The sequence below is a fragment of the Nestor notabilis genome, unplaced genomic scaffold (genome assembly GCF_000696875.1).
Source record: "Nestor notabilis isolate BGI_N333 unplaced genomic scaffold, ASM69687v1 scaffold15350, whole genome shotgun sequence".
NCBI classification, from domain to species: Eukaryota; Metazoa; Chordata; class Aves; order Psittaciformes; family Psittacidae; genus Nestor; species Nestor notabilis.
In genome coordinates this window covers 1-3,563 of record NW_009909855.1, presented here as the reverse complement: position 1 = coordinate 3,563, position 3,563 = coordinate 1, and the positions used below count along the sequence as shown (strand labels likewise).

The window sequence follows — 3,563 nt, the reverse complement described above, 5'->3', positions numbered from 1 at the left end:
GGGATGGCTGTCAAAAGACCAACATTTTAATCAACAAACTTTACACACAAGAGGCTTCCCACTACGGAAGTACACATATTCCTGCTTTTACCACCTGGGCTTTTAAGGCCCAGGATGGTCTCTCTTCTTCAAGCTTCCCTTAACAAGTATTTCCAGGGAGGGTGGATTCCCAGAACCTATCACAGGAGCAACGTTCAGCCCCTGCTGCATGAACTGATGTTGAACACTGTGTGTATCTTCCACTCCCCCCTCACATTCTCCTGGCCTTCCGAGGGCGGCAGCCGTTGTGTGGCACTGGGGTGTTGTCAGTGATGGAGATGACCTCCAAACCACCCATTGTCAAACCCTTGATGGCGGCCTAGAAGAACAAGACAGCAGATGACACAGTGAACAGCAGAGAGAGGGGAGAAAGCTCAGGAAAAACAGCTTGGTCCCCTGTCTGAAAATCAACTTGTTCCAGTGGTTCTACTTTGTAATTATCTTAAAACTAAGTAATTTGTGTCAGAGAGCCCAGTTTAAACCTCTCTGCTCCAGTCCTTTCACTGGCATTCCCATCGATTTTCCTACTTGAAAGAAGTCCCAAATACACCTTTTGTTCTGCCTCCAAAGTGACATGACTCTGAAATTCGAAAACTTCATTACTAGGCCATTACTAGGCACTTGAGTGATGAATTCTTTACATCACCTTCAGAAGAGCCAAGTTCACAGGTACAGTCATGGGACCAGCCAGAGTTTAAAATCCCTGGATGATGCCTGAGAAAGGAAAATGTGGAAAGAAACTGGCACCTACTTTGCGTCCCGGTCCCAGTCCTTTCACCATGACTCGTACATGCACAACACCTTTCCCGTGGGCTTTCTGCAAAAGGAATAACTGATTAGTGTTCCCTGTGATCTAACTACTGCTGCTCTGGCTCCCCTGGGCTCTTCCGTTCCCTTCTGACCACTGGCATAGTATTCTGTAAGTAAAGAGTAGGTAGTAATGGGTACAGAAAGCAAATACGGGGATTATTGTGCAAAGATGCTAGGAGAAAAGGAACCTGGCTATAGCCATGGCAGTTTCAGAACTGTGCCAAGCTTTCAGAGCTGCATAAGGAGAAATCAAACTATCTGTGACCTAAAGCCAGGGCAGAAAATGACATATCCATGGATACATGACTGAACTGGCAAGGGACTAACTTAAAGCTGTTTTTCCTTCTCTAATGCGGCGACTTCTCTCCTGTGAGCAGTGGATTCCTTCTAGAGGGTAAATGAGAAAAGCAGACAAGCTTTATATTTGCTGTGCAGGAGTCCACTGCTTCAGTGCCAAAATGCTGGGGGCTTGCAAATTGAAAACGAGAATGTGCTGCAAAGCATAGCCATGCTGCCACCACGTGGATGCAGCTCTTCTGGGTCTCTCACTCTGTTCTGGTGCAGTTAATGTGCTAACAACTTTACCAGGGACAGAACAGATCTGGCCAAGCACTGCTGTGATGAGCGCAGATTAAGAGTGAAGATGTTCTTATATTCCTCTAAGTCAATGGCAATAAGCTGTTGGCACCAAACACCTTTGACACAAAAGGCTGGAGCGAGTTCCACCTAATTTAGGATGAGTTTAACCTGACCTCGTGCTGCTGTAATGAGGAGGTGACACAGCCAGCCCCAACCTCTTCTGCCACCTGGACACCCACTGGTTTTAGAAAAAACTGCAGTAAACTGTGTGCAGCTGGAAACTACATGTGAGAGGACATGACTTTCTCTGGCTGCCAGCAGCTTGGTGCTTCTGTGGCAGAGAGCAAATATAAACCATTCAGACAGTAATTACAGCTGCTTCCCAGCTCCCTACAGTGCTAAAAACCTACCTGCTGCTGATTCAGGAGCTGCATTTTCAAACTGGCTGAGATACTCACTTAGGAAAAAAGGAGCTACCCAAACTCGTGCTAGGAAAGGACAGGCTCCAGGTTAGTCACATTTCCCAATCACACCTGCAGAGCTAAGCTCATGCTCTGCTGTTTCAAACACGCTTTGTCTGTGTGATGTGCAGTGTGTTAGATGAGGCTGGGGAACTGTCCCAGACAGCAGCGTGCTGCTCAAGCAGTGAGGAACAGAGCGAGGGACTGACCCAGGTGCTGGGGAGGTGGTGGCTGCTCCCCTCCAGGAGGGTGAGGGTCACCAGTGTGGACTCACCACTGCTGCTGCCATGGCTGCGGTCTGTGCCGCGATGGCAGTTGCCTTCTTGGCATTCTGGAAGCCTTCTGTGCCACAGGACGTGTGGGCCAGCGACATGTTGTCAAAGGTGACCACTTGGACATGGGTGCTACAGAAAGATAGGGCAGAAGAAAGGAGCAAGCTATAAAAAGCCTTATTTTTACTCACCTTACTGGCACGGCTTGCCACAGCACTCCAGTCTCCCTTCTCCATTCAGCATTCCCTGAAGGTATCCCACCTGATGAACCTTCTGCAGAGACCTCCCAGCATTTGCCTTTCCATCACCCCAGAAAATCAGAGCGAGGTGGCACAACCTTTCTAGATAAGGTATACTTCATCCAGATACACCCCAGACACTGCTTAGCCCTTTCAGACCCACCTCTTGCAACAAGCATTTTACCTCTTCTGGTTATTAAAATAATGCAGAAAACATTCCTAGAGCTTGAAAAAGAAACCGTGAAATATCACACTAATGATCACAACATTCTCGCATGGAGAATATGACCGTTTTATCAGCATCTATAGAGCAACAGTGCTAGAGCAGAGGCTGGAAGTAACCTGCCATTAAAGCCACCAGCATCTTATTATCCATATTAGAATGCAGTCAAAGTGTGTAATAACAATCTTACTGCTCTTAAAAACACTCCAAGGACAGTTATGCTTCCTGAACTGCACTGAGGTTTGAATCCTTCCTAGCCATGAACACCACTCCTCTGGCTTTCTCCTTTAAGCCTTCTAATGGAAACACTGGCTGGCCAAAGCCCAGGTGTGTTATAAGCTTTTATTCTGCACGGCAGCACGAGTGCAACTGCTGATTTGCTTACTTGTTGTAGGTAGCTTTGATGTGAGCTATCGGGATCTCTTCATAGACCTTTCCATTCCATCTCATGGAGCTCCTCTGCAGGATTAAAGGGCTGAGGAGCAAAGCAAGAGTTATCAGATACTCTTTAGATTTTGCAATATTCATCAGGGACTGGAGCGATAGGACAAGGGGTGATGGGTTCAAACTGAAACAGGGCAGATTTAGATTAGATACCAGGAAGAAGCTCTTCCCTGTGAGGGTGCTGAGGTGCAGGCACAGGGTGCCCAGAGAAGCTGTGGCTGCCCCATCCCTGGCAGTGTTCAAGGCCAGGTTGGACACAGGGGCTTGGAGCAACCTGCTCTAGTGGAAGGTGTCCCTGCCCGTGGCGGGGGGTTGGAACCGGATGATCTTAAAGCCTTTTCCAACCCAAACCATTCTGTGACTGTGCATCTACGACACTGAGACAGAAAGAGGGCATCCAGCCTCCAAAACACACAAACCGCGTTTATGACCGAATCGAATCCCTCCCTTCCTCAGCCGAGAAAACACCGAAGCTGACAAAACCTCCCAGCAAGCT

General features: G+C 48.0%; 1 protein-coding gene across 1 annotated transcript; it reads right to left on the bottom strand.

The window, feature by feature from the left end:
• Window positions 1–250: 250 nt before the first annotated feature.
• MRPS11 (mitochondrial ribosomal protein S11) lies at window positions 251–3,098 on the bottom strand (the record flags this gene model as incomplete). The annotated part of the gene is made up of 4 exons (XM_010023372.1): window positions 251–358; window positions 791–856; window positions 2,164–2,293; window positions 3,009–3,098. Coding segments are annotated over 4 exons (394 nt in total), but the record flags the coding sequence as incomplete, so codon positions are not given.
• Between the last annotated feature and the right edge of the window lie 465 nt (window positions 3,099–3,563).